The 12,560-nt window shown below is 35.3% G+C and overlaps 1 protein-coding gene across 4 annotated transcripts in view; it reads right to left on the bottom strand.

Annotated features, from left to right (window-relative positions):
* Positions 1 to 12,560, bottom strand: part of RSRC1 (arginine and serine rich coiled-coil 1) — a 403,298-nt gene that overhangs the window by 389,320 nt on the left and 1,418 nt on the right. For all 4 annotated transcript variants that reach the window (XM_043875500.1, XM_043875501.1, XM_043875502.1 and 1 more), the window contains exons 2-3: positions 4,391 to 4,586; positions 3,972 to 4,097 (exon numbers count right to left, since the gene is read on the bottom strand). In XM_043875500.1, coding sequence (XP_043731435.1) covers positions 3,972 to 4,097; positions 4,391 to 4,584 — 320 coding nt within the window. In that variant the 5' untranslated portion in view covers positions 4,585 to 4,586. The remainder of the gene's footprint in view (positions 1 to 3,971; positions 4,098 to 4,390; positions 4,587 to 12,560) is intronic.

Genomic DNA, 12,560 nt, shown 5'->3' with positions numbered 1-12,560 from the left:
CAATAAGTGGTGCTAGAAAAACTGGACAATTACATGCAAAATAATCAAACTGGACTATTTTTTCATATCATACACAAACATACACTCAAAATGGATTAAAGATTTAAATGTAAGATTTGAAACCATAAGACTTCTAGAAGAAGAAGCAGTATGCTTTTTTGACATTAGTCCTAGCAATATTTTTTGGACAAGTCTCTTTAAGCAAAGGAAACAAAAGCAAAAATAAACAAGTAGGGCTACATAAAACTAAAAAACTTTCACACAACAAAGGAAAGGAAACTATCAACAAAACAAAAAGGCAGCCTGCTGAATTGCAGAAGATATTTGCAAATGATATATCTGATAACTGGTTAATATCCAAAATATACAATGAACTCATACAACTAAACATCAAAAAAACAAACAACTAGACTACAAAATGGGCAGAGGATCTGAATAGACATTTTTTCAAAGACATACAGATGACCAATAGACACGTGAAAAGATGTTCAACATCACTAATCATGAGGAAAATGCAAATCAAAACCACTATGAGATAGCCCCTCACACCTGTCAGAATGGCTTTTATCAAAAAGAAAACAAATAACATGTTGCCAAGGATGTGGAGAAAAGGGAGCCCTTGCGCACTGTTGGTGGGAATGTAAATTGATACAGGCACCTCAAAAAAATTCAGCAATTCTACTCTGAGATAAGTTTGTTTTTTATAGTGTACATATAAGCAGTTATGTAACTACATTCTGTGTATTCTAAAATTGAGGAAATAAGTAAATATACTGTGAATAACAGTAGGTTTCTCACTGCTTTAAAAGGAAGTGATATGATACATGTCACAACTTGAGTAATTCAAGAACATAAAAATTGCACTAAAAAGCAAAATCATCAAATTACTCTATAACATAATCCATGGAAACTTGCAGCAAACTTTAAATATTTGACTTCTCTCTTCCTGCCATCCCTCAAAACATGCTTCATCTTCCAATTACTTTTTAGACACGTAACAACAAACTTTTGTGAAAGTATTTGACTTCCCATGACTGATATCACTCTTTTATTAAAAAGCACAGAGATCATTAACAACATATCTTAAAATTTAGAATCACATAGTACTATACTTTTTCTTTGAAAAACTCACTACAGTTGAGCCTTAAACAACGTGGGTTTGAACTGTGAGGATTTTTTTGAACTGTAGATCTTTTTTCAGTAAATACTATAGTACTACATAAACTGCAGCTGGCCGGATATGTAGATGCAGAACTGTGGAGCAGGAAGGCCAACTATGGGACCAGAGCATCTTCAGACTTTGGAATCGGCAGCAGGTCCTGGAATCAATCTCCTAAAGGTACTGAGGAACAAATGTACTTACATCTTCTTTATTTAAATTAAAGCCTTAATTAACTAAACTGTTCAAGGAATGAGTTGCCTAATTTTCTTGTTAAATTAAGATTAACCTAGAAACTCATTCGGTTTAAACCTTTTGAAGAACAAAGTCCTAAAATACATTTTCCAAAATTATGTCACGTATCAAACATGGATAGAAGTATTTTCTCAAAACATAGTGCTTTTCAACATCTCCAGACTATTTAGTTATTGTAGTTATATGCCGAAGTAAGTGTCGTTACAAGAGATATAAGAGACTGAGAAACTGCTATTTTGAATAAACCTCTGAACTTGTTTCCTCATATACAAAATGAAGGTATAAACCTGCATGAGAGCCTGACAGGGTTACAAAACTCAAACCAAGTAGTAAAATGAAGGTGTGCTGGAGAGCTTGTTGCTGACTAGACATTACTGCCATTTCTTTTCAGACCTTCCTTGCACTGTAAAATAGAATAAATTAACCTCTCCAGATTCCCATCTGGATGCAGCTGCAGGTAAATACTTGAGAAGCAGCCTCCAGGTAAGTAGTTTCTTGAGAACTACACACTTTGGTGCTACAAAGCTAGAGTTCTTAAAATTTCCAGGGACTTCTAAGAAAATAAGCAGCTTCCATACTTCAGGCTAAAAGAATCAGTAATAGCTTCCCTAATTCCCTGAGCCCTTCCAAAAGTTAAATAAGCCTTTAATTCCCCAAGTTAAAAGCCTGATGCTTGTAATCGAGTGGCTTGTGTTTTCCAAATCAAACTGTGTTTAACTTATAAGGTGTATGTGAAAATGCTCTATGAACTAAAAAAGACCATACAGAAGCATGGATTATTATTTCTGTTCTCCCTGATAGGAAATTTCAGTTGAAGTTGTTTTCTGATAATCAGTTTCTAAAAGCAATGTTTGGTACCAAGAGATTCCCCTGCAAGAATTTATGATATACAAGAATAACAACATGATATTCATAATGCAACTTTTACAACCAAATCAGCAGTCAAATGTGATGGTGGATGAGAAAGGATGGATTAAATGTGACTTGGGAGTGAAAAGGTAAAAATTAAGAAATGATTTAAGACTGGGAAGACCCAGAGGAATCGGGTGGAGAGGGAGATGGGAGGGGGGATCGGGATGGGGAATAAGTGTAAATCTATGGCTGATTCATATCAATGTATGACAAAACCCACTGAAATGTTGTGAAGCAATTAGCCTCCAACTAATAAAAAATTAAAAAAAAAAAAAAAAAAAAGAAATGATTTAAGGAAGAGAATTAGAGATTAAACAGCACTGAACACTAAAGGGTAGGAAAACTTCTTTAAGTGGAGACAATATAAGAAACTGGAAGAAAGAGCATGCTCAAATAAACAAACCGAGCAACTCAGAGGCATGGATGGAGAACAAAAGGCAAGTAACACAAAGTGGCTTCCTTTCATGTTGAGTGTGTACAAAGGAGAGGAGGCTGGGGCCAAATAATACAAGGCCAGAAAAGCTAAACATTTGGACTCGACTGTTATTATCCAACTTCAGATTCAGAGAGATTTATAGAATTTTATGCCTAGATAACAAAATCACGCTGCTAATTAACATACCGCCACTAGAGCCTAACAGGATGAAAAACTATGCAAAAGAAACTGTTTTTCTTAAAAGTACTGTTTTTGTCCTAACACTCTTCTTCTCAAAAACGGTGGTCCCCCCTTACCATGGTCCCCATCCTATTCAACCATATCTTCCAGCATTACCCAAAACATACAACTCTTTCCAGATAGACTACACTGTGTATTACTGGCTCTGGAGCACAGCCAGAAAATGCAAGTGGAATGACATCAGGTTCTAACTAGTCTGCCCAGGCTGCTATAACAAAATACCATACACCAGAAGCTTAAACAACAGAAATGTATCTCACAAAGGCCGTAAAGTCAAAAATCAAAATGCCAGCTGATCTGGTTCCTGATAAGGGCTCCCCTCCTGGTTTGTAGATGGCCAGTTTTTCAGTGTCTCACGTGGCCTTTCCTCTGAGTGTATGCTCAAAGAGAGAGAAAGATCTCTCTCTCTCTCTCCTAATAAGGCCACCAGCCCTGTTGGATTAGCGCCCCACCCACCTTTATGACCTTAACTTTAATTACCTCCATAAAGACCCTATCTCCAAACACAGTTACACTGGGGGTTGAAACTTCAACATGAATTCAGCAGGGACACCATCACTCCAAAATACACTGTGTTATTTCTAAGGCTAAACCTTAAGAGATTTTGCAGCTTCTGTTCTTACGTTCTTGAAATACTTCCTCTATCATGTGAAAAAGCCCAGCCATTCCTATCAAAGGATGAAAAGCCAGAAGGGAAACCAAGGCACCCATCCCCCACCCGACCCCCCACTGCTGAGCCAACAGCCAACAGCCAACACCAAATGCCAGATACATGAATGAAGCCACGCTGCACCATCCAGTTTCAATCAAGCTATCAGAAAACTACAACCACATGCGAGACCCTAGGTGAAACGAACAGAACTGCCAGGTAAGCTGAGTCAAAACTGTAAAATGGTGGAAAAAATAAATGATTATTGCTTCAAGTCACTAAATTTTGTTACAAAGCAGTATATAGTTGATATGGCATACCTTCTTGTTCTGCTTTTTGACCTAGACCTCTGAACTCTGTATGACTTCCCTCGACCCCTTGAACGACTTCGACTTCGTTTTCTTCTAGAGCCATAAGAAGAGCTACTGCTTGATCGATGTCTGCGTCTGAAAAAGAACATAATTAAATATTACTTGCCTTCAAAATGTTACCAGATACTATGTTATGAGAACTATACCGGTTTATAGGCTTATCTACAAAGAACAGACAAAGGATAAACACCCGTGGGCTAGGTCTGGAGGAAAACATAGCAAAATCTTTGGGTTGAGACTTAAACCTCATAAATATGTAACTACAAAAAGAAAAATGCTTTACCCATAACACTTCAAAGTACAAAAACCATATGAACTCTAAAGAATGTCACTCTTGCTACTACATAAGTAAAAATTATGAAAATCACCTTCTATCATAAGAATGTGAGCGAGGCTGAAGATCTCTGGACCAAGATCTTGACTTTGACCTTGATCTCCTTCCACCTTTCTTTCGGCTGTACGTTCTACTATCTGAAGAACTACTGGAAGAAGATCGTCTACGGTGTTTCTTTTTTCTCTTGCTTCTGCTTTCTTCTTCAGTATCTGATGACCGGCGTCCCATTTCTACAGGTTTAAATTCAAAGAAAATTATTTCTAACATAATGGAACAATGGATGAAATTTAATCATTTTTTTGTATCTGTAAAAATTTTAAATGTCTTAGTAAAGTAAAATTTTAAATGTACCAATCTTAACAAGACATGAGAAACAGCTCTAGTACAGTCTTCTAGCACTATCAGTTTACTGTTTTCACAATTTATGAATAAAGTAAACTCATCCTAAATTTTTTAAAATGTCTCCCGAAAGTGTCAACCCTGAGGACGGTTCATTATAACAATTTTCTTATAGTTCAAGTTACATTTATCATTAATTATATGATACTTGGTTTAGGGATCAACTATCTAATCTTATATTCTCACATTCCCTAAAGATAAAAGGTATTTTACTATCTTTTAGAGTTAAACATTTCTAACTGAAAATTCTAAAATTTTAAATGGATAAGACCTCATTAATCATCAACAAAGTACAAACTGAAACAATACACCATTATCATGTAACTCATAAAATATGAGAAAGGAAATGTTAACTAATGTACCAAAGTTGATGAAGTATTGTTAACTAAAATACCAAAAATGAAGTCTAACTGTTCACATTGCTAGTACCTATAAGAGTGGTGATAAAATCCTTCCAGAAAGCAATTATGCAATTTAAATAAAGAGTCTTAAAAATGTTGAGGCTTTTTTGACAAAGCAATCTTATTTCTAGGCATATATCTGCAAAGTTTTCCTTAAAAGATATATTCATGAAGATATTCATCATAATGCTACAATGGTAGCATTATCTAAAACTGTATGTACAGAGGGCTTGCTTGGTGCCTGAATGGTAATGAATCCATCTACCAATGCAAGAGATATGGGTTTGACCCCTGACCCAAGAAGATCCCACATGCCCCGGAGCAACTAAGCCCGTGCCCCACAACTCCTGAGTCTGTGCTCTAGAGCCCGGGAGCCACAGCTGCTGAGCCCATACAGCCTGAGCAGGCTGGAGTCTGTGCTCCGGAACAAGAGAAGTCACCGCAACAAGAAGACCATGTACTGCAAGCAGGGAAAAGCTCCTGCGGAAACAAAGATCCAGCACAGCCAAAAGTAAACACAATAAACAAATAAAATTAAAACTGCATGTGCAGAGACTACAATGTAAGAAAATATATGCATATGAGTGAGAGCAAAAATGAAGACAACTGATAAAGATTTAAGTAAGGAAATTGGGTATTTTTTTCTCTTTTTTAACTATATTCTATATGGCTATGGTATATTTGCATATTTACTATACAAAAGAAAAAACATATAGAATACAAGGTTTTTATATTTAGACAATAACTTATAAGAAGCCTACTTGTCTTACTTTAAAGTTAGATTCTCATATGGAATCTTATTTTTTTTACTAAAATAGTAGCTATCTTTGGATGCCAAATAAAAGCAAGATCCATCTTTCCTAATAGGTAGGATAAATAATCAATGAATCAGATAAACAAAAATCTCACACTTCATTTTAATATTTACTTAAGTTAAATATCATTACTCTAAAAAAAGCAATACATTAAATTACAGCTTTGTTTTCAGAACCAAGTGAGCCATCCCTTCCTTGACTCTAATGCAATTTTAGTTGAAAGTCACTGTTCAAAAATTTGAATTGTGAAAGTCACAATTCAAAATTTAAAGCTATTTACCTGGAGCCAGAATTAGACTTTAAATATAGTTCTGAACCTCAAAGTTGTTCACATTTCTAACATTACACAGTTCGACTAAACACTGGAAAAACTTGGTTTTGAAAAGCTCGGTAAATCACTAGCATATCTAAGCCAGCTTCCTCACTGAAAATAAAACTGCACTTCATGTAAGATCCCCATGATCCTCTCCAGCTCTCAAAATACTACAATTATGAAATCTTACATATACATACAGTATATATGTACATACATATATATTTAAATGTGTGTATATAAAAAACTAAAGACCCACTTGATGAGGGTAAAAGAGGGGAGTGAAAAAAGCTGGCTTAAAGCTCAACATTCAAAAAACAAAGATCATGGCATCCAGTCCCATCACTTCATGGCAAACAGGGAAAAAATGCAAACAGTGACAGGTTTTTTCTTGGGCTCCAAAATCACTGCGGACAGTGACTGTACCCATGAAATTAAAAGACGCTTGCTCCTTGGAAGAAAAGCTATGACAATCCTAGACAGTTTATTACAAAGCAGAGACATCACTTTGCCAACAAAGGTCCATACAGTGAAAGCTATGGTTTTTCCCATAGTCATGTACAGACATGAGAGCCGAACCATAAAGAAGCCTAAGTGCCAGTGCCAAAGAATCAATGTTTTCGAAACATGGTGCTGCAGAAGATTCTTGAGAGTCCCTTGGACTGCAAGGAGATCAAACCAGTCCATCCTAAAGGAAATCAACCCTGAATATTCATTGGAAAGAATGATGCTGAAGCTGAAACTCCAATATTTTGGCAATTTGATACAAAGAGCCCACTCATTGGAAAAGCCCCTGATGCTGGGAAAGACTGAGGGTAAGAGGAGAAGGAGGTAACAGAGGACGAGACAGTTGGCTGGCATCATTGACTCAATGGACATGAGTCTGAGCAAACTCCAAGAGACAGTGAAGTCAGGGAAGCCTGGCATGCAGTAGTTTATGGGGTCACAAAGAGTCAGCCACGACTTAGTGACTTAGTTATATATCATATATAACCACATATCTCTGTATATGTATATATGTATGTATGTCTATTTTCATTAAGGAATTTGTATAATTGATAATATTGATGACCTAAGCATTCTAATTTCCTTTTTCTTCCTTACTTGTTTCAACCTTTAAACAGTTAAGAATTTTCTCTACTCGCAAATAACCAAATTAAGATGGGTTTTTATTTATCACCTGGTTTAAAAATACTAACATTAGAATAAAGGATAAAGAAGTATAAAGAGGATAAGGAAGACCAGAGGAGAGAACTACAGGAACAGTAGACAAATATGTCAACAAATTTTTAGCAAATGAAAAACAGATGCAGGATTTAGAACTGAGAATGCTGAACATCAAGCAACTGCAGAGATTTCCAATTGAAGAAAAGCCAATTCACGTAGCAAAAATCAGAAAGGATCAGGAATTTGAGACACCAGATACCACAGCAGGCACGATGAGGCGCAGAACTAAAAAAACAAAGGTATTGGTTGAAATTCTGTAAAAGAAGTAATTGCTCAGGTCCCCTATGCCATCCAACCTGATAGGGACTGTTATTCCCCATTCCCAGAAGGAGAGGTGGTTTACTTTAGAAAAATGATGAAACAGTGAAGCACCAGGTCCAGGGTTACAGGAAAAAGAGGGCAGAGAAATGCTCAACTAAAAGTTACAGGGATTAAGTGAAAGTCTACATTCTAACAGTGAATACTGTCACCCTGTGTGTACTTGGCTCCAAGAATTCAGAGTATTCTTTTCTCCAAAAACTAAACAGTACCTGGAAGAAGCTACATTAAAACCAAGTCCACCAGTTAACAAGCCCAAATCTTAAACACAGCAAACTTTTTTTTTTAATACTTCTTTTTGCTTTGGCCGTGCCACACGGCTTGTGGGATCTTAGTTCCCTCACCAGGCACCGAACCTGGGACCTCAGCATTAAGAGTATGGAGTCTTAACCACTGAAATTCCCCACAGTAAACTTTTTTCTACAAACACTTCTTCTGGTAACTTTTTAGTAATTATACAACAAAAGAAAACAAATCACGTGATGAAACTCTTCATCATAAGAGATAGAAGCCAAGCAGAAAAACAAGCAACTCATTGTAAGCCAGGAACATGCAAGAAAACTTCAAAAGAAAACCACTATCCTCAGAATATATTAGAAAATGATCCACCAAACAAGCATAGGAGGAACAGCCATAGAATAGGAGAGAAATCTTGAAATTTTAGCAAACAATAAGTTGTAAGTAACACAATAGGGTCAGAGGATACTATCAAAGGGCTCATGAAAAGTAGAAAGAAAAAGATAAAAAAATAGGAGGTAAAAGAGGATCAATCCAGGAAGTCCAATATCCAATTGATATATATTCCAGAAAGAAACAGAGCATAGAAAACAGAAAAAGAAAACTATCCAAAGAATAATTTTAAAAATTTACAGAATTGAAAGACATGAATTGCTCTAAATCCCTGGGACAATGAATTTGAAAAGATCTATACCTGACATACCTCATAAAACTTCAGAAACAAGGAATGCAAAGAAGAACTTAGAAACTTCTAAAGGTAAAAAATGGTAAAAGGCACAAGGCTTCTCAGCAGCAACACAGCAAACAATGGACACTTGCCTTCAGAATTCTAAGTGAAAATCATTTTCAAACTAGAATGTATATTCAGCTGAATGATAGATCTAATATGAGATCAGAATAAAGACATTTTCAGATATGCAAGGGCTCCAATTATACCTCAAGCTCATCCTTTTTTAGGAAGGTACTGAAGGATGTGCTCCAACAGAAAAAGACAGTAAATAAAGATGACCCAGATTCAGAAAGCAAGTGATCTAACGCTTGAGATAGGTTAAAAAGTCCCAGAGTGATAGCATGCCAAGGTATAAGGAATACATCAATGAACAAGAGAGAAAAATCCTTGCCTTCAAGGAGTTTACATTCTAGTTTAATAGTAGTTCCCAATGGGTTCTATAGACCCTGGGGTATTCCTAAGACCTGAAGGGATCCAACCAGCCAAAACTAATTTTATTACAACACTAAAACTTGATTTACCTTTTTTACTGTGTTGACTTTTATGCTGATGATGTAGCAGCAGTGGTAGGCAAAATTGCTGGTGCTTCAACAGGAATCAAGGTAATGGGACCAAATTGTACTAACAGTCATTGAATTCTTCACTGCAATATACAGTTTTGTTTTATTTTGTTTTTAAAGAAAGGCAGTTTCACTTAGGTATGTCCTTGATAAAGCAGTAAAATCATCATTAATTCTATAAATTTCAACCCTTGAGAACACATCTTGATATTCTGTGTGATGAAATAGGAAACACAGAAACTGAAGAACAACGGGTTATCTTGAGGAAACGTTTGTGCAGCTGAATAACAAGTTGAACTAGCTGCTTTTATTGTGAAACACTATTTAAAAGAACTGACTCTGATTATTCAGACTTGGGCATTTGACGTTTTCTCAAGAATGAATTAAAGGAGTCTGTCCTTTAAGGAAACTGACAATTTGCTGCCAATGATAAAATCTGAGCTCTCAGTTAAGGAATATATATGGAATCTAGAAAAATGTTACTGATGAACCTATTTGTAGGGAAGGAATGGAGAGGCAGATGTAGAGAACAAACTTGTGGACACAGCCGAGGAAGGAAAGGATGAGACCCACTGAGAAAGTGGTGCTGACACTCACACACTATCATGTGTAAAACAGCTCGTGGAAGTTCCTATATACACAGGGAGCCCAGTCTGGTACTCGGTGATGACCTAGAAGGGTGGAATAGGGTAGGCAAGGGAGGCGACATATGCAATTATGATTGATAATGCATTGTTGTATGGCAGAAACCAACACAACACTGTAAAGCAATTGCCTCCAATTAAAAAATAGATTAAAAATAAAATATAATACACAAAAAAATTTGAGCTCTCAAGCAAAAATCAAAATGATGGATAACTTGTATTTGTCACCATGAGACTGACAGCTTCTCAGCACTTAATGATTTCTTTGATGAGGTCAATGGTGATATTAACAAATTGGAATTTTTAAGTTATATAATGAAAAGTTTGTCTATATTTAGAAGCTACACATAACTCACTGAACCAGTATTTTCCAATAAGCCAATGTACGATGTCACAGACTCATGTTATGAGTAAAATATCCATTCACGGTAGGAGACAAACCAATAGATTTTAATGTAACAGCATGAAAAGGTCATTGACATAGTTTCAAATACCACATTGCAACAAATGCTTAAGAAACTACTACCTGTCAAGTTAAGGCACACTATTAAGGAAGTAATTATCTGAAAAGGCTATTAAAATACTATTTTTTCCAACAGCGTATCTGTGTGATATCTGGATTTTCTTCATATACTTCATTCAAAAAGTCATCACAATAGACTGAATGTGAAAGCAGATACAAGAATCCAGTTGTCTTCTATTAAGCCAGACAGTAGAGATTTGCAAAAAGGAAAAATAATGCCATTTTTTTCACTTTTGTTTTGGAAAACATAGCTACCTTTCACATCAAATGTGTTATTTATGTTACCAAGCAATGGATTTATTACTGTTATTTTTATGTGGACTAATTAAATAAATACTTCAAATTTTTTTTAACTAGTAGAAAGGCAGTATTCCTAGATATAGCCCATGTAGATAAAAGTCTGTGGGGTTCTCTATAATTTTTAAGCAGGTAAAGGGTTCTTAAATCTAAAAAGTATGAGACCTACTACTCTAAGGTACCTACAGTCATTTCTATTCTACATTTTTGTCCAGCTTAAGTACCTACATAAGGCATAAAGAAGTAGGAAAAAAAGAAAAGGACATACATCTAATTATGTATCTTGCTGATGACCAAAAAAAGAGACTGAGAGGTGGGTATAGATTTTTTTCTATTCTTTAACCTCAAATAATGTAATTTATCCATATTAGAAGGATAATTACATTTAACTCAGAAAAGTTAATGGAAGATATACAATCCTTCCTTAGAGTAACCAAAAGAAAAAATGATTAAAAAATCACTGTCATAAATTTATAAATACTTTTTCTGGTGATGCATTTACATTTCAAAAAAATTACACCGAAGTATAATTAATCTCAATAAGATAAACAAAAAGACATTACATTTCTTTATTATAAATAAACTCAAATACTTATTTAGAAAAGGAACTGAACACTAAGAACAAATCAAAGGTAGGGCCAAAAACTGTCTTCTCATCAATGACAGTACTGAATTCCTACTCACTACCCTAGATATATACTTACCACTGGATTTCTATAATGTCACTAGCATGTAATTTGCTCATTCAAGTCATAGTGGTTGATTTACATTATATCACACATTTCCAGTAAAGAACTGTTTTTATTTAACTCCATTGGTAAGTATAACACATGGCAAGATGCATTAATAGCTCTTTCCAGTAACAGCAAAGATAAATTGAGCATAGATTTTTAGGAGTCCCAGAACCTAACAATTTTTCAATCCATCTGTAAGCAGAAAAGGCAAATAGGGAGAGAAGGCTCTCAGTTTTCTGTTCTCACTTGTCTCTATTACTTCCTGGTTGCAGTTTCATGGTCACAAACCATATCCAACCAACTCTCATTACAGAATTGAAGCCATGACAATAATGACTACAGTAGGACATCAATTTACAGAAACATTGTATTGTAAAGTTTAGATGACTGACTGAAGATGTAGAAGCCAAAATGCGTCATTCAAAAGAGAGCTTAAAGGCATATACAAGTAGTCCCTTTGTCTGGTAATCAATAAGGTAAAGTAAGCAGGTATCTTTTTCAGAAAGCAGGCAGTTAGAACAAATATTCCTAAAGGACGTGACATTTTATAATTATTTCACCACTACTCATTCATTAGTTTATCAAACTATAATCTTTTTGATCTTGGACACATGACCAAATAAGGGCAAGGGGGAGGAACAGTCATTTCAATGGGAAATCCACCTCAAAGGTGTAAAGCAAAAATGGGGTTAACATAATTTAGCATAGGAAGAAATCCACAAACAAGTACAGAATCACCCAAGGCAATAAAAGAACTAAGGTAAAATTCTAGCTTAATGAGCAAAATAAAGCAAAACTCAAGAGGTACAGAATTGTTAAAACATTCCTCCCAGCACAACTAAAAATGTGCAGACTAGCATCTTTTTTTTTTTCATTAAAGCATTATCAGTCATAGGAATTTCTTCCCAATGGTTTGAAAATAAAAGTGGAAAATACACCAATACATCTAATATAACAATCTTATTAGAGAAGTTTTCCAACTCATAATACAACTGTTTGCTTAGTC

This window comes from Cervus elaphus, chromosome 19 (assembly GCF_910594005.1).
Source record: "Cervus elaphus chromosome 19, mCerEla1.1, whole genome shotgun sequence".
Taxonomy (NCBI): Eukaryota; Metazoa; Chordata; class Mammalia; order Artiodactyla; family Cervidae; genus Cervus; species Cervus elaphus.
The sequence above is the reverse complement of the archived record's forward strand: the minus strand, read 5'-3'. Positions and strand labels throughout refer to the sequence as shown.